Below are 25675 nucleotides of genomic sequence, written 5' to 3' on the forward strand. Positions count from 1 at the left end.
AAGACTCGAGAATTTGTTTGCATCTAAGAACCATGGTACGTCATATTATAATACTTTCAGTGTTATGGAATACGAATTGTTCAAAGGTTATTTCATCTGTTAATTGTTGTTTTCTGCGTTAAATGATACTTCCTTATACTTTGTAAATTTAATAGTTCTTGGGTGCTGCTGAAAGATTATTTTGTGTTCATGGTAGATCAGTGCATTATTTTATGAACGATAAGAATGAATCCAAATGAACAAAACCAGAAAATGTTAAGGTACCAAGAAATATGGTATCGATAATCATCAATATAGTTAGCATCATCATAACTATGTCCAATAACTATTTGGAGTAGGCTATATGGATCTTATCCCTCCATATGTGGATTATCAGTTCTTTTTAACAACTCGAGGAGACATTTTGTAGCAACTAAGAGAAATTGGAAGCATAGTTGAACGTGAGATATTTGGTCATAAAGTAAATAAATCATCAGTTGTACTTCGATGCTTGTCACATATTCTGCCTATGTTGTATTTTATTTCATTTTTGTCTGTATTCTGATTCTTTTTATTTGTTCCTTTTTTAGTATTTTGAAGGGTATGATTACCATGGACACTCGTTTGAGCGCAGTTATAGGTGTTACCCTGCATCTCTTATAATTGAAAAGGTTTGAGATCTTTTTCATCTTCATTTTTTTTTTGGTATGTTGTGCTCTTTAATACCAAGATCATATTTTCGAATGTTGAAATTAAATAATGGCCAATGTATGCATTCATATTTTCATCTACTTGTTTAGTTTTGGAGGAATCTCCTTGCATGTTGTAGATTAAATAATGTCCACTGTACTTATATTTCCTTGTTTCTGCAGCCACATCTCGAAGCCGGTGGGAAGCGTATGTTTTAGAAGACCTTGTTGTATATGATAAGTTTTATTCTTTGCTCTTTTGCTTTTTCTTGCTATCTTACGTGATCTCTCCTTTTTTCAGTCATAATGCCTGCCTCTGCTCTCCATTACCTCTGTAAGTTTGATCAATTTCGTTAATTCTTGCTCACTTGAAGAACATGATTGTCATTTGTATTCTGCATCGTCCATTTGCTAGTTGTATCATGCTGATACTTCTATTCCTCAGCTTATCTAAACATTGACTACCCGATGCAATTTGAGCTGTCGAATGTTGCTGCAAACAGGTCTTCACACTGTGGCGTTTTGGAGTTCACTGCAGAAGAAGGCCTGATCTACATGCCACATTGGGTTGGCACCAAAATCTCTATCCTACAATAACTGCTTTATTTATGAAGTTTCAGTCTGTTAATCCTCTTAGTTTTCTAGATGATGGAAAATTTACTTCTAAAAGTAGGAGATACAGTACGTGTCAGAAATGCCAGCCTCCCCATGGGCACGTATGTTAAGATGCAGCCCCACAATAAAGATTTCTTGGACATCTCAAACCCAAAGGCCATGTTAGTAAACTTGTATCTTACTGATTCAAAGTTGCATCATAGATTCCTAAGCCTTGTATCAAGTAGACATGTTAATTGTAGTTTGTTTTTAGTATTAACTCTCTTTTTTCTCCTTTGCAATTATTGAGGCAGCCTGGAAACTACACTAAGAACCTTCTCATGTTTGACAACCGGTGACAGTATCATGGTATCATATAACAAGAAGAAGTATTACATAGATATTGTGGAAACAAAGCCTTCTTTTGCAATTAGCATCGTTGAGACAGACTGTGAGGTTGAATTTGCACCTCCTCTTGATTACAAAGAACCTGAGCGACAAGAAACTCCAGTCCTTAGAAGCAAAGCACCAGCTGAAGGTTTAGTTTAACTTTCCTTATTTTTTATTTTCTATTGAAATGCTTTGTTTAACTAGTTCAATAGATCTGATCTTCTTTGCCTTGAAAAGGAACAGCCTACGTTAATTGGAAAGAAGTGTGATTCGAGATCCCATTTTTATCATCTTATACACTAAAGATGCATCACATGGATTCTACTTATCCACTTGTTTGTGTCGTAATTGACTATGATAATTTTCAGCAAATGTTCATGTGAGAAACTCACTGAAACCTGAAGATAAATCTGATTTTGATACGAAATTAATGCATTCTTTTACTCTGCAGTGTGGTCATGTTCAGTATCTCATTGCATTTAGCTTACATTCTTATAGTCCTGCACATGGCTTCTTCTACAAGTTGCAAGCCTCTCTTTAACTATCCAACTATACTGATATAGATAAACTGTTGATATTCATATTCTTTGTATTCCTTTTTTATTTGGTTGGATTCATATTCCATTTCTTACAATGGAAAGTAAGATGTTATTGTCAGTTTTAGGCTTTAAATTGTTGTTGAATTCTTTACTTTCCTTCTTAACTGAAAACCAAGACAATTTGTTTATTGATGACCAAATGAAGGTTACTTGACCATCATTGATCTTATTTCTCTTGACATTTCAGTTGGGGAAGTGCAGGTAGAGGATGAAGTTGATCACAAATTCACACCGTTTACCGGCACAGGAAGAAGGTTAGATGGCAATACCCCAGAGGACAGAGCTTCGACCAGTGCTTCCACAGTGAAGGATAGAGGATGTGTTGCCATCAACAATGTCAAGCAATCAATGCCATCGGCTTCACAGAGTACCTCGCGGCAAAGAAAGGGAAAGCTTGTTTTTGGTGCAAGTTCCACTTCCAACAATGCTTCAAGAGAACCGAACAAGGTGCACAATTTACTCTGTGACCGAGCAAACGTCTCTATTATATGATATTTCCAATAAAGACCAATTGATACATATATACCAATGCTTCAAGAGTTTATTGAACATGTCATAATGGATTAATGATATTCATACTGTGAATCAATCCTTACATATATACATATATCAAAAAGTAAAAAATATACCTCCTTCCCATATATTCTCACTATAAACATTTGTGTTTATTTATATAGTTGCAAATTCATCAAACAATTACCTTGGACAATTTTTATCTGATTTTCTCTTGAATTTTGATTGTATGTAGGCCATCTCCAAAGAAGAAAAAGTAGAAGCTGCTAAGAAAGAAGAATCAAAGGTCCAAGCCTTCACTGGAAAGAAATACTCCTTGAGAGATTGATCAGCAAAGCATTAAAAGTTCAGACTTCTATTCTTAATCCTCAATATAAGTTCTTGTGGATAAAAACACTCTTGCTTGCTTTATAGATGTTTTGCAAAGGTGAATGATTCATAATTTTGTAGATAATTTGCAACTGGTTCATAGAAAAGTTGTTGATTCTATCGATCATTTAATTTTGTATAATAGTGGAGAGAATTGAGGTTTTTATTTATTTATTACGTCAACATAAAGAAAACAAATGTATTTATCTGATAGGTAAGAATACAAATTTTATAGAATGGCAAATAAAGGCTAAACTAAACTCAAAAGATTGCAAAATAAATGACAAGTTGATTAGAGTTATTAAGTATTTTTTCTAAGTGTTAATTATTGGGTTGCAAGGTTATAGATATAGTCTCATATTGAAAAATACATGAGAAAGATTATTAGTTTATAAAAAAAAAGATATTTTCATTGGCATGAGACATTTTGGGTAAAACCCAAGAGCAAAATCATAAGGGTTTAGGTTCAAAGAGGACAATATCATACTATTATGGAGATATTTAAATTTTTTTCGATCCTACAATTGGTCTAAATTGAATTTGTTAGGATTGTAAATGGAGCTCGTTCCTCTTAATAAGAACTTGTTTATATTCATTTAACATATATAAGATCAATTAAATGAATAAACTTTAACACATAAATATACATAAAATCAATTAAATGAATAAATTTGAATACATAAATATACAAGATCAATTAAATGAATAAGTTTGAATATATGTGTTCAACTCATTAATGTTCATGAATTATATTTATCAATAAATTTTTTTTCAACATATTAAATGAATAATTTAAAAAAAATAAATGAATTTATATTATCAAGTTTAATAATTTAAAATATAAAATTTTTAAATAATAAAATAAATTTGAATCGAGAGTTTGATAGGAGGACAGATCTTCTGGTACGTAAATTGCGGACCAGAAGATGGTCCATATTTTTAGACTCTTGATTTAGATGGACCTTATCTATTTAAAAATGAAGTCTATTTAAATCAAGCATCCTCAGGTAATAAATCATTCAGACTAGAGGATCCCTACTGATTTGATAATATTTAAACAAATTAAGTTTAAGTCAGGCTTTAATGAAGTTCAAACTTATAAAAAGAGGAATCTGGTATAATCTTTGTATAAACGTCTAAACGATGCCTGAAATTCACGAAATTGTACAAAAGTGATCATTTTCTTCTCAATCTTTGAATACATGTAAAATCCAATTCCAGAACCACAATTGTTAAACCGGTTGCGTAAACCGTGCCATCCGGTTCGATCCGAACAAACCAAATCGCCGGCCGAGCATCCACAGCAAGTCTCCCTCCGCCCTCTTCTTCTGCGTTGCAAAAGTTGATTACGCTCGCCCCTCATCGCCGTCCCCTCCGCCCTTTTCTTCGCTCCAGATAGAGAGAGATGGCAGCGGACTGCTGTTACGAGGTCTCCCAGATCGCCTACGTAAAGCTCGTCCTCCACGCCCTCAAGCACCCCTCCTCCGCCGTCAACGGTCTTCTCCTCGGCCGCCTCCGCCAAGACGGATCCACTGCCACCGTCGAGGTCGCCGACGCCGTACCCCTCTCCCATGCCCAGATCGGCCTTCTACCCGCCCTCGAGATTGCCCTCATCCAGGTATTCTCTCCCTATCCCATCCCATAGCCTTCCTCTTTCTCCGTCACTGGCGTCTTATGGATCGGGATCTGGGGGCAGATTGAGGAGCACTTCGAGGCGGAGGGATTGAGCGTCGTCGGTTACTACCACGCCAACGAGAGGCACAACGACTTGGAGCTTGGTAACGCCGCCAAGAAGATAGGGGATCATATCTTCCGATACTTCCCTCGTGCTGCCGTCCTCCTGGTGTGTTTCTATTTCAGTCCTTGAGCTTGTAAGGGTTTTGTTTCTTTCTACTTGATTTACTTTACTTGTTCGGTGGTAATTGCCCTAGTTGGATAATAACAAGCTGCAAAAGCTGAAGACTGGGAAGGGGAGGGATCCTGCTGTGCAGGTAATCATCGACTGATCTCCATTACCATGTAATTGTAGTGAAATTGATAATTAACTACATGATAGATTCTCTTTTCCGTCTATAATTTTGCGTTTTTTTTTTGACGTAATATGGGATTCTTACTGGTATGTGCTCTTGTAACGTTGATGCATATGTGATTAGGAATGCTTCCGGTGATCTTGGTTTACAAGTATAGGGATAAAACTAGGTCGTCGTTTTTGCCCAGGTCCATCTTTTTCATTTACTCGATTGAAGATATGACTGAGCATGTCTTTATAACAACATAATGTTGAATATGCGATCGACTAGGCATTAGACCCCAGTAAGACCTAACCATAAGAATTGTACCGTGCATAAATTTTTTTATAATCCATCAAAAGAGCATGTATTTTTTTACATCAAATAAAGTGTTAGTTATAATCTTCCATCCTTGCAGAAATTTCACTCAATCTCTCTTCGTGGCTCATGCTAACATCCTCTAAATATAGATATGCTCATCCTAGTCTCTGCTGACAAGGAATAATAGTGACAATGTATTAGCGACATATTCAATGCAATTTCCCTGATCTTAATAGGTACAACATGTAAGAGACATGCTCAATGCAATCCCCCTAATCTTAATACTTGCAACGGATTAGCGACATGCTCAATACAATTCCCTGAATAAGATTAGGAATAATAGTTGCAATGTATCGGCGGCATGCTCAATACAGTTCCCTGAGCATGATCAAACATGAGATATAAAAGGTAAGAGTTCAAACAATAAACTATATTATTTAATTAAGAAGCAAGTAGGATAATATCTCAATGACATAGCGATGCACATGCGAGTACAAGTGTAATTCATAACATAAGAAGCATGAGCATGCACCGCGAATTTCATAAATCTAAATAAAGAGCTATTGCAATCAAGAACATAGTATCATGAAACAGATAAAGAATGAACATTAAAATAGTATCCAATCTGGTCGGCATAAAATATCATTGATCTCATGATTTTTAAAGATGACTAACCTATCATAACCTCTAGATGAGATCCTTTAGGGTGATGCTATCAGATGTGAGTTCTTGGTGACTTGTCTCCATGTTCCATGTTCCTATGTAACCCTGGGTGGGAAATATTTTCTATTGATTTTGTTTGAATTGGATTTAAGTAATTAAAAGATATATAATTGGATGCATGGTCCTCTCTCTGTTATCTTACTTTCTGAAATAAAAGGCTAAGTGCTGATGTGTATTTATGGCTGTCATTTCTGAGTTGTGTATGTCTGTCTACTATGACTATAATCTCTTGATAACTTTGACATTGTAAATTTATGGATTTTTAATTTATTGAGTGTAGCTTGAATCAAAAATATAGTTTATAGACTATAGCAATACCTTGGTAGTGTTTTCTTATTGATGTATTTCTGTCATGAATTCTTGATTGTATTTCATACTGTGATCAAGTATCCACCAACTGTAAGCATTGTAACTTCTTGGTAACATATTGATTCTCAAATTCTGAACCCTCACAGCTATACACAAGGGATTCATCACGAAGTTGGCGTCAAACTGGATCCGATGGAAGCAACCAATTGACCTTGAAAGAGCCTACAGCTAATATAGTTTTGTTCGACTATATTTCTTCTGAAAAATGGCAGCAGATTGTTGACTTTGATGACCATCTTGATGACATTAGCAAGTCAGTACTGCTTTTTTATTATTTTGGCCAAGTTTACCATAATTATTCAGGCTAAACATTTTTACATCTAATATTTTGCAGGGACTGGCTGAATCCTGGCTTGTTTGATTAGTTGTGGTAGGGTTTTCTTAAATTTCATTGGTATGTTATGGATATATTATCCTTAAAGACACTCACATGCCTGCAAATCTTTGTTATTTTTTGAAGATCTGGTTCTTTTGGATAAGACTGTTATGCTCAAATAAAAAAACCTACTAAACTGATCGAATGACCTTAGCTTGGTAATTCTTAGTACCCGTGAAAGAAATTGTATTGTGCTTCTCTCCCTTATTATCGTTATTCACTGATCCATTATTTTCCTTCTGCTCATAAAAAAAAGTATTTTGGTGTGGATTTCAATATTTATTTATTTTTTCTAATAAGCAGGAAACAATCTTTCAACTCATTAAAGTGTCTGAAATGGCTGAGTTTTGGGGTGACTAAACCCATGCTTCATGTTTATCCTTTGTTGGCATCGACTTGAAACTCTTGGTTGGTTTGTTTCGACAAATTTCCATGTTAGTGGTGTTATGTTCATCTCCAATTAGTCACCCATGCTCTATATTCTTTCTCCATTGTCATTATTAGCCCTCTTGGTCGATTTGTTTTCGATAAACAAACTGTGTTTGTTCTCAGTGTATCTCTAACTTGCAAGTTGCTACTCTTGAGAGGAGGCAAATAACTGCTATTTTCTCATGGGGCATTGCTACTGTCAGAGTTGCTAAATTGACTGGAGGGTTAGGAAATCTTCCACACCTGAAGCCGGGCAAGATGTTGCCCTGGGCCGTGTCTGACCGATATGCCAACATATGCACGTCTGCATTTAACTCGCTTAGATTTTGATCCAATTTACTTGTCTTGATCAACCAACCTAACCAGTTCACTTGGCCTTTCAGTTTGACCAACTCACTTAGTCGATTTCTTGATCTTCTGGAGAAGTATGAGAGGTGGTTGTTTGCCCTATGGCCGATGCTAGTGGTTCGATTCTGCTTCTCTTTTGGCTCGTCAACATATTTCATAGCACTTTTTTTTTAATATATATTTTGTTTGTTTAATCAAGTATTTATTTATTCACTTAATTGAGATTACATTGACTGAATCAATGTTTCTTTTTTCATATTAAACATTTTTAAAAATTTTTAATCAATTGTTTATTTCTCAGCATTTTCCTGTATTTATTTATTTACATATCTAATTTTTAATCAATCGCTGCTAGTATATTTGGAGTTTTTCATTTGAATTTATTGTTTAAGTTTATACGTGTACATTGATATATTTAATTACATGTACTTTTATAGATTTTAAAATAATTTCATTCATGTATTAGTTTATTCTTTGAGTCATCCCATCTTATCATTTCATCAATACTATGGAAAATGTTTTCATGTCATAACAAAACAAAACTACAAAATAGTAGTTAAGCCCGGAGATGTAAACAATGGGATGGACTTTTTTTAATAATAAGGATTTAAATTTCGTCTGAGTATATTACATTTGAAGAGTTTAAACTATTTGTGATATTTAATTATTTGTTAGAATTCATCTTACTTTTTGATTTACTAATGATGAAAATTTTTAAAATTATAAAAAAATTAGAAAACATTAATTCAAGGATAAAAAATTAAATATTAGTGGCGCTTGTTGTCATTTCAGATTTATAGTCTGTCGGGACCTCTAGGACTACTTGGACCAAAAGTTTAAATACCTGATTTTTTTAAAAAAAAATAAGAAATTAAAATTTCTACGTAATGCAATGATAAAATACTCAGAAGTACTAATAAAAAAATTAGAGTTTTACTTGATAGATAAACTTGAGGGAAATAATAATAATAATAATAATAATAATAATAATAATAATAATAATAATAATAATAAAAGAAGGCCAGCTGATGACCATTGCCATATCAACATGCAGCAATTTCCACAAGTCCAAATCGTCTTCCCTCTCCAATAAACTTTGCAACAAGTTAAGCCATAACATGACAAGAATGTTGATAAGAGAACATGTGAGGTCGCTGTTAAAAAAACAAAAAAATCTTCTATCACAAGAAACTATTTTTTTTATTTTATAATTAATTCAAAACAATAGGCTGTAGCACTCGGTTTTCAGTTTCCCATCATTATTTTTTCTCATCTTCTTATTAATTTCAGGCGAAGGGATTGGAGACATGTTACATGTAATGGCACCTTCGAATTCATAGATATGAACACAATAACATAGAGCACGGGACCACTTGTGCATGGCTCTATCTCTATTAATGATGACTATATTTTTAAATTTACTTCAATCCCGGCCCCTATAAACTACTCGATCGTGTAGACAACTAAGAAGAGAAGGGCGAGGAAGGAAGAAGAGTTGAGTTAACCATTGCAATGGGGGTTCGCTTGGCGGCTGTTCTTTGCGTGAAGGAGATGCTTCAACAATCTCTCAAAAGCAACCGTAGTTCCTTGGCTTCGGACATTCCAAAAAAGGGCTACTTCACGGTGTACGTGGGGGAGACGGAGAAGCGGTTCGTCGTCCCGATAGCTTACTTGCAAGATCCTATGTTTCAAAGCTTGTTGCATAAAGCCGAAGAAGAGTATGGATTTGACCACCCCAGAGGGCTACTTAGAGTTCCATGCAATGAAGATACGTTCACCATTATCACTTCACAAATCATGTGTTGAGGAGGACCACTACGATTATATTATGTTATTTTTGTTTTAAAAGCTTTTGATGAGTTGTATAAGAGCATAGAAGGATGATAAAATCTAATTTCATTTTTGGTCATCTTTGTCGATAAGTTTGGGATGATTCAAGTGTCACAAATGAACAATCTCCTCGTTTCCTAAATCCTACTTCCAATTATATGCCTACTCTTGTGAGTGGACATCGTTCAAAAAAGTTTGTATGCGATAAGCTTACATAAGTGAAATTCATTATCCCAATAGTCTCAACAGTCGATCATATTATCATATGTGGAGAGATATATCGAAAAATCATAATTGACCACTATAAAAAAGAATATTTTTCTAGACTTTGTCCATTATAGTAATATTTATCTAGTAGCTAATTCAACCATGCCCCAGAAATAGCTTGCTTTAATTAGGTTTCGAAATTCGAAGAGGTGTGGGTACCCGTACATCAACTAACATTTGTTCGACAGATTTTTTTTAATAATCAAACTCACATATATTCAGACGATACTTTTCTTAACTAAGCAGCCTCTTGGATTGTTGTTCGACCTTCAATTTCGTCGATTGCTCTTTTTTTAACCAAGATTTTACTCAGGCATATATTTATCATGCTATTTAACATTTTTAAAATTTTTTTTCCAATTATTGGCAATAAGAAGAATAATAATTAAATTAAAAACTATAAGTTGATAATAGAATACATTGATTTCGAAATGCGGGGATAGCTCAGTTGGGAGAGCGTCAGACTGAAGATCTGAAGGCCGCGAGTTCGATCCACGCTCACCGCATTCTGTTTTTTCCTATTTTGTTTTCTTTAAAACAACCCTCTATTTCGAACTTTTCACATTAAATGTTTTTGAAAAAATCATCGACATAATACCGAGGACGAAATTGAGAAATATACGAGACTATAAGTTTTAAAGTGAAACTTCGGGTACTTACCGCACGTGCCATTCCTCCTCACTCGTGCTCCATCGCATACTCTTCGCGTTCGCATGGTTTGGGCTGAGAGGGCGGCGGCGGCGGCGACGACGACGACAACGGCGACGGCGGTGTTGGAGATCGAATTAGATACCGAATTTCTTCTGTAGGAATAGGTTGCCTGCGTCTCACAACCGATGCCACTTCTTTCGCTTGCGAATCCCTCGTCCCCAGCTGGCCACGAGATGCTCCTCTTAAGATCCACCTCCGTTTTCCGCTCCGTCTCTCGCCGGATCTCGACCGTCCGCATGGCTGCTATCTCCACTTCCGGGGAGAAGGGTGCTTCGCCTGTTGGGCAAGTGCAGCTCCCGCCTAGCCCCCCTCCGGTTCAGGTGCGAATTCGATTTGCGATTTAGGTTTTTTTTTGTGGCCGGGCCATTGCTTAATGCCTGCGATTGCGCTTTCAAAGGTGAAGCCATTAGTCATTGATCGGGCTGTCTTTGTATAAAAATGTGCAAGAAATCGATGGTAGTAGTAGTAATAGTTTGATTTGTACTGCTTAGTGTTTGTTGAGATAAAAACTAACAAAATTCTTAATTTTGGTCGGCAGCCTCACCTTCCACAAAGTTGAATCCACAATTATGCAAAGCCCCCAGTTATTTGTAATGCGTATAGCCATCGTCTGAGTGCCAGAGTCCTGCCATGTCTATTTCTTACTGTCTTCTATGCACAGCACGATAATGGTTTATCCTGAAATTTATCACCTGTCGAGTCTTTTTGAGTAACCTGAATACCTGATTAAGCCCAACATTTCATTACAGTGTCATGGAATGACATAGATTAATGGGAGAAGTTATATGTCAATTTGACCAACTGGAATCAAAGTAATTTAGAGCCAATATGAGCAGGCTCTCTTATGGTATTCGAGAACTCTTACCACATAAATATGATGCACTAATTTCTCCGAGGATCACATCACATAATTACAAACTTGAATATGCAATTTGGAAAATGGCTTTTGCATGATCTCTTCCATTTATGTGCTTTGGAATATTGATGGCGATGATATTTTAGTTTATATATAAGACAGGTCTAATTTCATCCAACTTTTCATTTTGTGATGCTATCTTTCATTTTCATTTGAGTTTTAACTTGAGCGTTTTATTTTGGTAGATGAGACACATGAAGGAGTAAATGCTAAATTAGAATCTTATAGGGAAATACTAGAAGGGAAAGGTTTTAAGCTTAGTAGATTAAAGACAGAATATATGAAATTTAAGTTTAGCAATATTAGAAGTAATGAAACAATTGTTAAGATGGGAGAGGACGAGTTATTCGGAATCGAGAGATTTAAATATATAGGATCATTTTTACAAAATGATGGAGGAATTGAGAGAGACGTCTTACATAGAATACAAGCAGGATTAGGTGAAATGGAGGGGAGCGTCGAGTGTTTTATGTGACCGTAAAGTACATCTTAAACTTAAAGGTAAGGTCTATAAAACCGCAGTTAGATCTTCTATATTATATGGAGTTGAATGTTGGGCTATGACTTGAGCACATGAGCAGAAGATGAGAGTTGCAGAGATGAGGATATTAAGGTGGATGTGTGGATATACGAAGATGGACAAAATAAGAAATGAGAGCATTAGAGAGAAAGTTGGAGTTGCATCTATTGAGGAAAAACTCTGAGAGACACGTTTAAGATGGTACGAACATGTACTTAGACGACCAATAAATGCTCCAGTTAGGCGATGTGAAACTATGATAAACATGCATATCAAACAAGGAAGAGGAAGACCAAAAAAGACTTGGTTATCAACAATAAAATAAGATAAAATTTATTTAAGTATAGATGATGATATAATAGGAGATAGAGCTCAATGGCGTACAAGGATTCATACAGCCGACCCCACCTAGTGGGAAAAGGCTTTGTTGTTGTTGTTGTTGTTAAGAACTTACACAATTAGGGAAGTTATAATAAACTTTCTTTTGTGATGAAAAAAACAACTTATTCAAACTCTGAAGTGATTTTTCATGACTATTTGAACTTCCATAATTGTATTCGCTTAGTGAAATAAATCGAATGTAAATTTTCAACTACAAAGTAATTTAATGGTTCTTTTGTAAATATTGTTTGTTTTAATGCAATTTTGTGTTTTGCATGTGTTGTTTTTCCTTGTTATTCCTGCTGTGGTGGTTGTTGTTGTGACATGCTGCATTCAAGTGAATTGGCATGAAATTTTTCTGCAGGTTGCCAAGCGGCTGGAAAACTTTAAGACCACTATCTTCACTCAAATGAGCTTGCTCGCAATTAAACATGGAGCAATAAACTTAGGCCAGGGCTTCCCTAACTTTGATGGACCAGAGTTTGTTAAAGAAGCTGCCATAGAGGCTATAAAGGAGGGAAAGAATCAATATGCAAGGGGATATGGTGTTCCTGAACTTAATTCTGCCATTGCTGAGAGGTTTAAGAAGGATACCGGGTTACAAGTCAATCCCGAGAAAGAAGTGACTGTGACATCAGGGTGCACTGAAGCAATTGCTGCAACCATTTTGGGTCTGATCAATCCTGGCGATGAAGTGGTACTCTTTGCCCCATTTTATGATTCTTACTTAGCTACGCTCTCTATGGCTGGTGCTGAAGTAAAGTCTGTCACACTTTGCCCTCCTGATTTCGCCGTTCCACTTGATGAGCTGAAATCTGTTGTAACAAAGAAAACACGTGCCATAATGATAAACACGCCACACAATCCTACTGGGAAAATGTTTAGCCGAGAAGAACTGGAAGTGATTGCCTCTCTCTGCATAGAGAACGACATTTTAGTCTTCACTGATGAGGTTTACGACAAGCTGGCATTTGAAGCTGAGCATATCTCTATTGCATCTCTCCCAGGAATGTATGAGAGAACTGTGACTATGAACTCTCTGGGAAAAACATTCTCCTTGACTGGATGGAAAATTGGATGGGCAGTAGCGCCACCACACCTGACGTGGGGATTCAGGCAGGCACATTCATTCCTCACATTCTCCACATCAACTCCCATGCAGTGGGCAGCTTCAGTAGCTTTGAGGGCAGCTGATACCTATTATGAGGAATTGAAGAGAGACTACTTGGCTAAGAAAGCAATACTTGTGGAGGGACTAAAAGCAGCAGGTTTCATCGTTTACCCATCGAGTGGGACATACTTTGTTATGGTGGATCATACCCCGTTTGGGTTCGAAAATGATATAACTTTCTGTGAGTACTTGATCACAGAGGTTGGAGTAGTGGCCATACCGACCAGTGTGTTCTACCTGAACCCTGAGGAAGGAAAGAGTTTAGTAAGATTTACCTTCTGCAAGGATGAACACACACTGAGGGCAGCGGTCGAGCGGATGAAGGAAAGGCTCCATAAGAGATGAGTGTAGCTTATGCTGTTCTTTCCATCATATGTTTTGCTCTCCAAATTCTAAGAAGATGAAGTTGGCATGGTAAGACTTAGTTATTTAACTTTTCAAACATTCTAATCTTTAACAGCTTGATTTTGTATTTGATCAATGTTTTAGCTCCTGTTTTTGATGCTTTTTAATGCCACTTTCTCATTGTTTAATCTCAAACATCTGAAACAAGTTCAAAATGTGGCAACAAGAGTTTTGGGTCTTCACTTTGAGTGTTGAGGTAGAACATAGGTATAGAAGGGGTTAAATGAAAGAGATTCGAAAGTATTTTACTGCATATTTGGTCGTGCAAAAACATTGAAATCAAAATAATTCCTAGTTTGGATGTCAATGGATTAAGCTTCCTCATTCAGGAGCAAAATGGATTTCATTATAGTACACCCTTTGACTAGAGGATCGGAGGTGGGATGTCTAGTGAAGGAGTCCTAACTATTTGAAGAGATTAGTGTAATTTGTACTAACGGTCTAATTTAAATTTTGATGAATGATAAATGAGTTAAGTTAGGTATTTTATGATCTAATACATTTACTGAGCGTGCAGAGATTGACGTGTTTACTGTTTAGAGAATCTGACACTAGGCTAAAATCCAGTTAGGTCTGCGGGACCTGATAGTTGGTATGAAGAGCAAATAGGTCAAAGGGCCAACCTGATATCTGGCAGGAAATCTAACTAGATCTGTGGGGCCTGACAGCTGGTAGAAGTCCAGTTGGGTTTGCGGACCTGACAACTGGCATGAAGACCTGGTGGGTCAAGAGGCTAGTTGAAAGACTGCAAATTTGTAAGTGAACGTAAGTCACTGGAGGAGAGTAACTTAGTGAGGACGTGCCCTGATTGAGGGACAGTAAGCGTTGGTCTAGTTTAAGTTCATTTTGAATCCTTAAATTTAGACCTTGAGTAGTCTTGATCCTGGAAGGATAGGAACTAATTATGACACTTATTATTATTATTGTACTAACTTTGTTTTGCAGGTTAGATGTTTTAGTTTTGGACTAACACATTGTGTAGGGCAAAAGGAGCAAATAAGACCTCGGGTGAACAGTGCCCGAGGTGCCTTCTAGATAACGAAATGTGCCTTTATACTGTTCATGGAAGGTGTCTTCTGTAAGATAAAATTCAGACTTCGTCATAGATAAGAACTGGGTTGTTTGGGATCGGATTTCTCAGGTTGGAGACGCCTTTAAGGCTATGGAAGGCGTCTTTCACATCCTTTATAAGGACACTTCGACCAAGGCTTCAATACAACTCAGTTTACAAGCTTCTACATGTCCAATTGATGTTCCGATTGCTCGGACGTCCTACTGCTACTTCAAAGAAGTCATTCTATTACCAAGTTGCTTTTCCGAGTCATCTAATCATCTCTAGTAAACCGATAGCAACACACGAGCGTGTCCAAATTATTGGTAACTTCAATTGTGTTGCAAACTTTTTTACTGTTGCTTTTAAAGGAAAGTGTGGGTTGTTACACTGTCCCCATCTTGTATTCAATTATCTCTTCTGGCGGTTTCGGAAGAGATATTTAGTAAATTACCCATCGATTGATCCGTGAGATTTGATTTTTGGAGTAGGAGTCGCAGAAGATTTTAAACTAATTAAAATCGAAGTTTTCTGTGAATGTTACTTTCTTCAATCTTTCACTGTAATTTTATTTTTTTCATCCTGATTTAAATTTAAATAAGTAAATCGTTCAAATTCAATTTGTGATCAAGGCACTCTTGTTGACTGACCTGTTCAGCCAGAAAAACATAATACTCGAACGGGTACACAACTGTCGTCCTAAGCCCCTTAGAGGGCTTGTCCTTTTTAGCCGCGAAAGTCACTCCCAATCGGGGGTACATAACCATTAGCCTAAATCACATCTTTCCTCATGAAGTTGCTTGAAGCATGTGGAAAGTATACAATTTGCACCAAAGAAGCTTTTCAAATGGACCAACACTTAATTGCAATGACCTAGCCGATCCTCGGTAGCTTTGCATTGCGCCCTTCCATCGCGAGCGCAACTGCAACGCTCATCGTCACTCCCATGAAGCAGATCAACATCGCGAATGTGAGTGCTGATTCATGACTGAATTGTATGATTACATCATAAACCCTAGGAAATCAAGTTTGCTTTTTTGTTAGAGCCAATCAATCTCATAACCCTTCATGTGTTTCTTGTGCTTGATGCTTATATGCTTGACCAAATATCTTGCAGTAGAAGTCAGTGACTCAACTATGAAGTATCAATTCTGAATTGAGCATCAATGTTTCATGAAAAAAAAACCAATTTATCATCAACTTGTATGTCTAATTATCCCTGTCATATTAAATTTTAAATAGTATTTTATTATTCGATTATCTTTTAAAAGTTCATGTTCAATATTGCCTATACTAATTAACATATGTTGATACGAACCCCACCAATAAATATGATAGAATCCGAAACAAAGGTGGATAGAACCCCAAGAACTAAACGACAGAGCCTTAACCCGTAACCAAGAATTGGCACGAACCAAGCCTACGAAGGAAAGAAACGCCACACCTAGGGGTGATAAGTTTCGATGGGTTGAACGCCACGAGAGTAGACTCGATAAGTTCAGCAAGTTCTTTCAAGAACTAAGAGAGCACACAATCTCACCAAAAACTAAGTTGCTTCATACTAAGATGTCTCTCCCTTATATAATGGGAGTGAACAAGGAAAATACAAGATAAGTACATGCACAATTAGAGTCCCAATGTTGCATGCCTCATGCAAGCTATCTAGAAACCCAAAACAAAATAAATGCATGCACAATTAGAGTCCCAAGTTGCATGCTTCATTAAACAATCTAAAATACTTAAGTCTTTATGCAATTCACATGATTTGCATGCTTATTAGCGTTCTTCCGTTAAGCGCGGCTAGTCATGGATGGTTGTGCCCGATTACGTGGATTAGGTCACGACTAGCAGTTGCGATTATCTTGGTTTCTCCTTGCTCATAGTCCTCCCAATGTTTTTTTATTAGCCCATTTAGTGCTTCCTTGAAATGCTTTGCCCGTAGTCTTGTAATTGAGCCTTCCGGAAGTGATAACTGATCTCTCTTATCTTCAGTCCTTGGGCATACATCATTCTTCCCTTCTTGAAAAGGATTTGTCCTCAAATCATCACCTGCATCAAACGGGGATAAGTCAGCAACATTAAAAGTAGAATGTACGCCATACTCACCTGGTAGTTCAAGTTTGTAAGCATTATCATTGATGCGCTCTAATACTTGAAATGAGTCATCCCCTTGAGGTAGAAGTTTAGAACGACGTTTGTTCGAAAATCGCTCCTTTCGGAGGTGTAACCAAACTCATTCTCCTGGTTCAAACACAATTTTCTTGCGCCCCTTGTTAGCTTGTTGCATGTATTGCTGAGTTCTTTTCTCAATATTCAGTCGTGCTTGTTCATGAATCTTCTTTACGAATTCGGCCTTCTGCTTACCATCTAAGTTTATATGCTCACTTACAGCTAAAAGAATCAAATCTAATGGTGACAAGGGATTGAAATTATAAACAATTTCAAATGGAGAAAATTTAGTCGCAGAATGTATGCTCCTATTGTAAGCAAATTCAACATGAGGTAGACAATCTTCCCATATTCTCAAATTCTTGTTAATGACCGCACGAAGTAAAAAGGACAAGGTTCGATTGACCACTTCAGTTTGCCCATCAGTTTGGGGGTGACAAGTAGTAGAGAACAACAATTTAGTTCCTAATTTCCCCCACAAAGTCTTCCAAAAATAACTCAAAAATTTTGCATCTCTATCAGAGACAATGGTCCTAGCCATGTCATGCAACCTAATAACCTCTTTAAAGAACAATTCAGCTATATGCGATGCATCATCGGTTTTATGACATGGAATGAAATGCGCCATTTTAGAGAATCTGTCTACCACAACAAAAATTGAATCTCTCCCTCTCTTGGTCCGGGGTAATCCCAAAACAAAGTCTATTGAAATATCAGTCCAAGGTTCACTAGGTATAGGCAAAGGAGTATACAAGTCATGGAGTTTCAATTTAGATTTAGCTTGTTTGCAAGTGATACACTTCTCACAAATTCTTTCCACGTCCCGTTTCATATGAGGCCAAAAAAAATGATCTTGTAAAACCCCTAAAGTCTTAGTAACACCAAAATGACCCATCAATCCACCACCATGGGCTTCCCTAGTTGATAATTCACGTAACGAACACAGAGGCACACACAATCTATTTTCACGAAATAAAAACCCATCATGCCTATAGAACTTACCAAATGCAACCTTATCGCATGCTTTGAACACCTCAGAAAAATCAGTATCGTTAGTATATAAATCCTTGATATATTCAAATCCAAGTAACTTCGTATCTAAAGTGGATAGTAAAGCATACCTTCGAGATAGTGCATCAGCAACTACGTTCTCCTTTCCTTGCTTGTATTTGATCACATAAGGAAATGTCTCAATGAATTCTACCCATTTAGCATGGCTTCGGTTCAACTTATGTTGGCTCTTCAAATGCTTTAGAGATTGATGATCTGTGTGAATCACGAATTCTTTTGCCCATAGGTAATGTTGCCATATCTCCAATGCTCTCACCAATGCATACATTTCCTTGTCATATGTGGGATAGTTGAGAGTGGCTCCACTCAACTTCTCACTGAAATAAGCAATGGGTCTCATTTCCTGCATAAGCACAACACCTATACCAACACCAGAAGCATCACATTCGATTTCAAATGTTTTAGAAAAATCTGGTAGGATTAGTAAAGGAGCAGAACTTAGCTTTTCTTTCAAAGTGTTTAAGGCCCTCTCTTGCTCCTCTTCTCACTTGAATGACTCATTTTTCTTGATGACTTTAGTAAGAGGAGCTGCAATATTACTAAAATCACGAACAAACCGTCGATAGAAGCTGGCCAAACCATGCAAACTCCTCACTTGGCTAATTGTTGTCGGTGTTGGCCACTCTTGGATTGCTTTCACCTTTTCCTCATCCATCTCAACGCCTTTAGTACTAACAACAAAACCAAGAAACACAACTTTCTCCGTACAAAAGGTGCATTTATCGAGGTTAGCAAAAAGCTTTTCTTCTTTTAGCACACTCAAAACTACCCTTAAATGTGTAACATGTTCTTCTAAGCTTCTGCTAAAAATCAAAATATCATCAAAATACACAACTACAAATTTCCCTAAGAAAGCACGCAAAACATGGTTCATCAAACGCATAAAAATGCTAGGAGCATTAGTTAAGCCAAAAGGCATTACTAACCATTCATATAAGTTATGCTTAGTTTTAAAACCAGTTTTCCATTCATCACCTTCCTTCATCCTAATCTGATGATATCCACTCCTAAGATCAATTTTTGTGAACACATAAGACCATGCAATTCATCAAGTATATCATCAATCCTAGGAATTGGATGGCGATACTTTACCGTGATGTTGTTGATGTCTCGACAATCCACACACATCCTCCATGTTCTGTCCTTCTTGGGAACTAGTAACACAGGCACGGCGCAAGGACTCATGCTTTCTCGAACATACCCCTTTTCTAATAATTCATTAACTTGCCTCTGAAGTTCTTTTGCTTCCTCCGGATTGCTTCTATAGGCAGGTCGATTCGGAATGGAGGCGCCAGGTATGAAGTCAATTTGGTGCTCAATTCCTCTAATGGGAGGTAAACCATGCGGAACCTTTTCAGGAAAGACCTCCTTGAATTCCTGTAAGAGAGAAACAATAACACTAGGCAAAGAATTGTTAAGGTCGTTAGTGCTCAAGAGTGTCTCCTTATACAAAAGGATAAGGGGCAGCTGACTTGAAAACAAAGTTCGCTTAATCTCACCTTTTTTTTGCATAAAAAATATTTTTCTTTCTTTCTCCTTTTTTTTTCTTGCCCACTCCTTTTGTCTCTTTCCTCTCATCTTCTTTTCTCTCATTTTTCTTTCCCTCTTCTTCTTTTTTCTCAATTTTTTTTCTCTCAATTTCTTTTTCTTTCTTCTTTTCATTTGCTTTTTGTAGTCTCAACTAGTCCTCTATATCTTGTCTTGGAGTCAACGGTACAAGAATAATAGGGTGCCCTTTCAAAGTAAAACTATACTTATTTGTGAGGTCATCATGTGTTACCTTTCGATCAAATTGTCAAGGTCTTCCCAACAATAGATGGCATGAATGCATGGGAACCACGTCACACAACAGCTCATCTTCATATTTGCCAATGGAGATTGCTACCAAGACTTGTTTTGTTACCTTGATTTCTCCGCAATCGTTTAGCCACTGCAGTCGATAAGGTCGTGAATGTTTCCGAGTTGGTAGTGATAATTTCTCCACCAAATCAGTACTTGCCACATTGGTGCAACTCCCCCCATCAATAATAACACTGCAAACCTTGTTATTGACAAAGCAACGGGTATGAAACAAATTCTCCCTTTGATTACCTTCTTCCTCCTTAGCTTGTAGATTTAGAACTCGTCGGGCCACCAATAAGTCTCCGATAACAGCATGTTGTTCATCATCACTGTCCTCTTTTTTTGGCACTTCTTCAACTATTTCATCCTCATCTTCCGATTCAAGTTCACCTTGAGCATTTATTACCATCACTCTTTTGTTCACATATTGACTAGCTATATGACCATGCCCTTAACATTTAAAACACTTGATATCACGAGTTTTGGAGGAAATGGGCTCGTGATTACCTTGATTAGTAGATGGTGTAGGTTTGGGCTTCTTGAAGGGTTCAAACTTTGGCTTATTTTAAGGTTGTTCCTCCTTTCTTGGAGTTGTCTGTCATGTGCCATGAGTAGTCATTGGTTGTCCCCTCCTAGCCAATCCTCTCCTCTTGAGTTGTTCTTCCACTTTTTGTGCTTGGTGGACCATGTCTGACAGCTCAACATAATGTTGCAATTCAACAATATCATCAATTTCTGGGTTTAAACCATGTAAAAACCTGGCCATGGTGGCTTCCCGATCTTCATCGATATTAGCTCGGATCATGGACAACTCCATCTCCTTGAAATATTCATCCACACTTTTGGAGACTTGAGATAACCTTTGAAGCCGCTGATATAAGCTTCTATAATAATGGCTGGGTACAAACCTCCTTCTCATGAGCACTTTCATCTCCTCCCAAGTGGACACAGGTTGCTCTCTATTCCTTCTCCGAGTCATCACCACTTGATCCCACCAAATAATAGCATAATTAGTGAATTCAATGGCAGCTAACTTCACCTTTTTAAACTCTGAGAATTCATGACAGTCAAACACCATTTCCATCTTAGTTTCCCATTCCAAGTAAGCTTCTGGGTCATTTCTTCCTTGGAAGGTTGGAATTTTCATCTTAATCCCTCCTAAATCATTATTTCTTCTAGTTCCGTTTCTATCTCCTCGATGTTCAATCCTGCCCCGATTGTAGTTTTGCTCATCAAAGTCTTCCACAATAACCTCTTCATCTTCTTCGACATCAATCCCTTGGGCATGTCTTCATTGTGGTCTAGTAATACGGTCTTGTTGATGTCTTCTTGGTGTCCCATCCTCCACCCGATCCAACCTCTCATGGATAGATTCTAATTCCACCCTCATCATCCGCTACATCTCCCCCATTAATCCTTGTAATTGCAAGTTTGGAAGTGGCCTAACCCCCTCATTTGCTCCATCCTCCTGGTTGTTGGACATGGCTGCAAAATGAAAGAAAACCTCACAAGCACTCAACTCACGTTTGGGTGGTAGCTCTCAATTGATGATATATCTCAGTTCTTGATCAAACTCTAGAACAAATCAGAATATCACGTAGCAATTCAAAAGATACCACCGAAACTTATGATGACAACATTTTAAGAGAAAATGAAAGAGTAGAAGTTTGAGAATAAGAAAAGAATTGTTGAAGACAATTTACTTCGATTCACACAAGTAGTTTTTTTTTTTTTTTTTTTGCGCTTTCTTCTTCTTCTTTTTTTGTCTTTTCGCTGCGCTCTTTTTTTTTTCTTTTTTTTTCCACGATTTTTTTTTTTTGCTTTTGGCTGAACAACAAGTAAAGATAGATTTGCACTTGCCTTTGAACCGAAGCTCTGATACCAGATGATACGAACCCCACCAATAAATGTGATGGAATCCGAAACAAAGGTGGATAGAACCCCAAGAACTAAACGACAAGAGTGTGAGCCTTGACCCGTAACCAAGAATTGGCACGAACCAAGCCTACAAAGGAAAGAAACTCCACACCTAGGGGTGATAAGTTTCGATGGGTTGAACGCCACGAGAGTAGACTCGATAAGTTCAGCAAGTTCTTTCAAGAACTAAGAGAGCACAGTAGCACACAATCTCACCAAAAACTAAGTTGCTTCATACTAAGACGTCCCTCCCTTATATAATGGGAGTGAATAAGGAAAATACAAGATAAGTACATGCACAATTAGAGTTCCAATGTTGCATGCCTCATGCAAGCTATCTAGAAACCCAAAACAAAATAAATGCATGCACAATTAGAGTCCCAAGTTGCATGCTTCATTAAACAATCTAAAATACTTAAGTCTTCATGCATGAACGAATTTCCATGCTTTGCATGCTTATTAGCGTTCTTCCGTTAAGCGCGGCCAGTCATGGATGGTTGTGCCTGATTACGTGGATTAGGCCACGACTAGCAGTTGCGATTATCTTGGTTTCTCCTTGCTCATAGTCCTCCCAATGTTTTTTGATTAACTCATTTAGTGCTTCCTTGAAACGCTTTGCCCGTAGTCTTGTAATTGGGTCTTCCGGAAGTGATAACTGATCTCTCCTATCTTCAGCCCTGGGACATACATCATATGTCCTTAGCTCCAAATTGGATGCCAATGAAAGCCTCAATAATTCTAAAAACTTAAAACAAAAAATGACTTTAAGATTAGATTTTTTTTAAAAAAAAACATAAAAAAATGTAGTTCTTTATCTAGAATGATCCACTAACGAAATCACAAAATGATTTTTTTATTAAAAAAAAAAGAAAAAATAAGTCATTGGGAGTCCAAAATGATTTTAAAAATAAATAAATAAGACCTCAATTCATTAGATTTTTTAAAGTTAATATTTGAATTGTCCACAAATAATCAAGGCGAAGGCTAGTTTAATCTGCTAGATATGATTTTTAAATCACATAAAATTTATTCTTAAAAAATGAAAACATAAATGAAGATGATTTAAACATATAGTGATTTTTTTGGGAAATTTGTCTTAAAATTCTCATTCACAACTAAAACCTTACATGTAATATCCATGTAAAAAAAAGATTATTTACATTCTCTACTGTAAAATTTTATTTATTTAACTTCCTTATGTAAATATCTTTATCTAATTATCTATCATTTTTTAGGTATTAAAATGAGTTATAATTCCTTCTAAATTTAGTATATTTAAACTTGAATCGATTATATTTTCTATTAAATTGAATACGATTTATTTTTCGTTTAACATAATTTTTTTAAAATTTAACATCATTTAAAGAAAATTTAATATATTTTTCATCAAAATTAGCATCATATAAAAAGAATCTAATATATTTTTATTTGCTTAACTCCTTGCATACAAACATTACCTAATTGTCCCTCGCTTTTCTAGATATAAAAAATTTAGAATGAGATATAATTCTTTATAAATTTAGTACATTTAAACTTGAATCGAATATATTTTCTATCAAATTGAGCATAATTTTTTACCGCTTAATATAATTTCTCTAAAATTGAGTACCATTTAAAAAGAATGTAGTATGTTTTCCATTAAATTGAGCATCATATAAATAAAATCTAATATATTTTCTATCCAATTAATCATCATTTAAAAAGTCACACTTAATTGGATAGAATGTTATATTCTAATTTAATGTGCTAATTTAAGGAGACAATATATATTATTTTAATTTTTTTTTATCTAAAAAATGAGAGATAATTAGTTAAATTGGTATTCATTGGTGGCATTAAATTGGTATTCATGTGGTAAAAAGTGATTCGCTCACCCCCAGCGCCTCCGTCAACCCGTCCCTAAGCCAACACGGAGGAGGTAAATCATGGGTGACTACTAGCCATTAGTACAAATGGCCAAGATATGGAGGAGGTTATGCTCGGTCACGTCGAGTTTCGATCCCAAGATCTCATGTGATAACAGCCCCTATCTTAATCATCGCACCACCCCGAGGGGACTTTAAATTGGTATTCATAGTGCTTCATTAGAAGGTGAAAATAATTTTTTTTTACACCTTCTTTGCAGGTAAAGTGGGATGATTTTAAGACAATTTTTCCGATATTTTCTTAGGGACATAAATTTTTTTAGAAAATCCTGTACGAACGAAAGCGAAAATAAACTAAATAAAACAAAATTAAATTCGCTTTCATTTGGCTAGGAAATATTCTTTAAATCACATTTTAATGTTTAATTTGCTTTATATTTTTGCTTGGGGGCGCGAGAAACAAAAACAGGACAAGCGCCCACCGTGGGGCTCGAACCCACGACCACAAGGTTAAGAGCCTTGCGCTCTACCAACTGAGCTAGACGGGCTTGTTATTAAGAAACAATATAAATTATATATAAATCAAACTAAAATTAGCAGGCAAGTTAGAACGGAAAACAGAAAAAAAGGTAAAAGCGCCCACCGTGGGGCTCGAACCCACGACCACAAGGTTAAGAGCCTTGCGCTCTACCAACTGAGCTAGACGGGCTTATTGATATGAATCAATAAATATTTTATATGAAATATAATATAATTAGCAGCCAAGATAGAACGGAATACAAAAAATGGGTAAAAACGCCCACCGTGGGGCTCGAACCCACGACCACAAGGTTAAGAGCCTTGCGCTCTACCAACTGAGCTAGACGGGCCAGTTGGAGGTTAATTTTAAAAATAGTATTAATTTATAATAAGACCGTGCAAATAGATACCATCTCACCTGTCTGTTATTCTGAGCTTTGCCGATTCAGAAAGGTGAGAAATCTCATATCTGCTTTGATCCGATTGATCTCATTTTGAATCGGGATTATCTTTTCCTCTGCCGCTCTCCTTTACCAGAGAGGCTGTTTACTCAGACTTAATCTATAGAGAATGTAGTCACGGCAACTTCTTTAAGAGCTATTTGATCATGTCTCACTCAATTTTAACAATGGCTACTTCCTTTAAGAAAAATTGGTTCGATTTCAATCCACAGAGTTTCTGTTTGGGTTTGGATTGGGTATAAGCCAAACTGTGTCCACCATCCTCAAGAACATTCAACAATAACTAACTCCACCATGTTGGTTCTGGGACGAGTGGGCGCAGGGGCGGATCCAGTGGGGGGGCGACATCGGCAGTCGCCCCCCCTTGCCGGCGGAGGAACCCCTAGTGTTATTGGGTTCCACTGGTGGAGATGAAGGATACCACCCCCTTATTTATCATGATCGTCCCTCCATACTTAAATTCCTAGATCCGCCACTGGGTGAGCAAACGTATTTTCACATTTTACCACCATTCAACAATAACTAGCTATAAAATAAACATACTACTCTTTAAGATAAAGATGTAATCAAACTGAACCAAACTCTTGAATATTTGAATTTGATTTATTTATATTCGAATTAAATTTAAATTTTATTTAACGAATATATTTATGTCTCACCAACTTATTCGAATTTTTTTTAGCCTAAACGAACTTAATAAATATAAATTATAAATTTAAATACTTATCAAAAATTAAATTACATATTTAAAAAAAATTATAATATTCTTATTAAAATTTATAATTTTATTCTAATTAATAAATTTAATATATTTATCTATATATTATTTTAAGTAGAGTGTAAAATTTATAAATTCAATATCAAAATTATT

General features: G+C 36.4%; 4 protein-coding genes and 4 non-coding genes across 9 annotated transcripts; 5 read left to right on the forward strand and 3 right to left on the reverse strand.

Moving 5' to 3' along the window:
- Positions 1-486: 486 nt before the first annotated feature.
- On the forward strand, positions 487-3092 carry LOC122050718 (ubiquitin recognition factor in ER-associated degradation protein 1-like). The gene is made up of 9 exons (XM_042611604.1): positions 487-513; positions 570-650; positions 852-876; positions 970-1002; positions 1114-1235; positions 1314-1444; positions 1577-1800; positions 2439-2698; positions 3000-3092. Exons 1-9 carry the CDS (start codon positions 487-489, stop codon positions 3090-3092), a joined length of 996 nt encoding a protein of 331 aa, XP_042467538.1.
- A 1341-nt stretch (positions 3093-4433) lies between these two features.
- LOC122052587 (ER membrane protein complex subunit 8/9 homolog) lies at positions 4434-7084 on the forward strand. Its single transcript, XM_042614177.1, has 5 exons — positions 4434-4751; positions 4830-4976; positions 5065-5124; positions 6642-6808; positions 6890-7084. Exons 1-5 carry the CDS (start codon positions 4539-4541, stop codon positions 6918-6920), a joined length of 618 nt encoding a protein of 205 aa, XP_042470111.1. The 5' UTR covers positions 4434-4538; the 3' UTR covers positions 6921-7084.
- Positions 7085-9220: 2136 nt separating this feature from the next.
- Positions 9221-9514, forward strand: LOC122050719 (auxin-induced protein 15A-like). The gene has a single exon (XM_042611605.1). The coding sequence runs from the start codon at positions 9221-9223 to the stop codon at positions 9512-9514; it is 294 nt and encodes a 97-aa protein (XP_042467539.1).
- A 724-nt stretch (positions 9515-10238) lies between these two features.
- Positions 10239-10311, forward strand: TRNAF-GAA. Its single transcript has one exon. It is a non-coding gene; the product is annotated as a tRNA-Phe (tRNA).
- Positions 10312-10469: 158 nt separating this feature from the next.
- Positions 10470-15408, forward strand: LOC122052588 (probable N-succinyldiaminopimelate aminotransferase DapC). Of its 2 annotated transcripts, XR_006132054.1 has the most exons (3): positions 10470-10836; positions 12698-13918; positions 15051-15408. XR_006132054.1 is itself a non-coding variant. In XM_042614178.1 (2 exons), exons 1-2 carry the CDS (start codon positions 10642-10644, stop codon positions 13847-13849), a joined length of 1347 nt encoding a protein of 448 aa, XP_042470112.1. In that variant the 5' UTR covers positions 10470-10641; the 3' UTR covers positions 13850-14044. The 2 variants fall into 2 exon arrangements, 1 of the variants encoding a protein (XP_042470112.1); XM_042614178.1 differs by lacking the exon at positions 15051-15408 and having other exon boundaries at positions 12698-14044.
- Positions 15409-24299: 8891 nt separating this feature from the next.
- On the reverse strand, positions 24300-24372 carry TRNAK-CUU. The gene has a single exon. It is a non-coding gene; the product is annotated as a tRNA-Lys (tRNA).
- An 88-nt stretch (positions 24373-24460) lies between these two features.
- TRNAK-CUU lies at positions 24461-24533 on the reverse strand. Its single transcript has one exon. It is a non-coding gene; the product is annotated as a tRNA-Lys (tRNA).
- An 87-nt stretch (positions 24534-24620) lies between these two features.
- TRNAK-CUU lies at positions 24621-24693 on the reverse strand. The gene has a single exon. It is a non-coding gene; the product is annotated as a tRNA-Lys (tRNA).
- Between the last annotated feature and the right edge of the window lie 982 nt (positions 24694-25675).

The sequence above is a fragment of the Zingiber officinale genome, chromosome 3A, assembly GCF_018446385.1.
Source record: "Zingiber officinale cultivar Zhangliang chromosome 3A, Zo_v1.1, whole genome shotgun sequence".
Classification (NCBI taxonomy): Eukaryota; Viridiplantae; Streptophyta; class Magnoliopsida; order Zingiberales; family Zingiberaceae; genus Zingiber; species Zingiber officinale.